The sequence below is a fragment of the Geospiza fortis genome, unplaced genomic scaffold, assembly GCF_000277835.1.
Source record: "Geospiza fortis unplaced genomic scaffold, GeoFor_1.0 scaffold254, whole genome shotgun sequence".
Lineage (NCBI taxonomy): Eukaryota > Metazoa > Chordata > Aves > Passeriformes > Thraupidae > Geospiza > Geospiza fortis.
This window is the reverse complement of record NW_005054441.1, coordinates 827517-828074: the sequence shown is the minus strand read 5'-3', so window position 1 is coordinate 828074 and position 558 is coordinate 827517. Positions and strand designations below refer to the sequence as shown.

General features: G+C 59.9%; 1 protein-coding gene across 1 annotated transcript in view; it reads left to right on the top strand.

Annotated features, from left to right (window-relative positions):
• UNC13A (unc-13 homolog A) overlaps positions 1–558 on the top strand; it is a 48466-nt gene that overhangs the window by 30698 nt on the left and 17210 nt on the right. The window contains exon 27 of the mRNA XM_031062200.1: positions 420–488. Coding sequence (XP_030918060.1) covers positions 420–488 — 69 coding nt within the window. The remainder of the gene's footprint in view (positions 1–419; positions 489–558) is intronic.

The following is a 558-nucleotide window of genomic DNA, read 5'->3' as shown; positions in this document are numbered from 1 at the left end:
ATCCTGCTGCCCCTCCCCCAACTCTTGTCCTGAGCCCAGGCTCAGAAGTGTTCTTGTGGGCAGGGCAGACAGAGCAGCCTGTCAGCCTCCCAGCTGACACACAGGGGACATGTGGTGTCACCTCTCCATCCTGAACTGCACCTGGCATGGCCACATGTGCCCCAGGAGCTGCTGAGGGCTTTGAGTGAGCCCCAGCCACCAGCAAGGAGATGCTCTTCTCTGCAGGCATGTCCTGCCCATTCAGGGCTCAGAAAGAAGGCAGGAAGGAAGGAAGGAAAGGAAAGCAAGGAAAGCCGGCAGGAAGGAAGGAAGGAGAGAGATGAGTGAGGGCTGAGCTGAGAGCAGAGAGAGATGAGGGTGGGGGGTCAGTCCCTGCCACCTTTCCCCTGCTCACCTGCCCCCGGGGCATTTCTCCACAGAAAGATCGCTTTGTCAAGCTCCTGGACCAGCTGCACAACTCCCTGCGCATCGACCTCTCCATGTACCGGGTAAGGTGCCTGCCCTGCCTCAGTGTCCCCACTGGAAGCAGCAGGTGGCTGCTCCCTCACCCTCACTTGT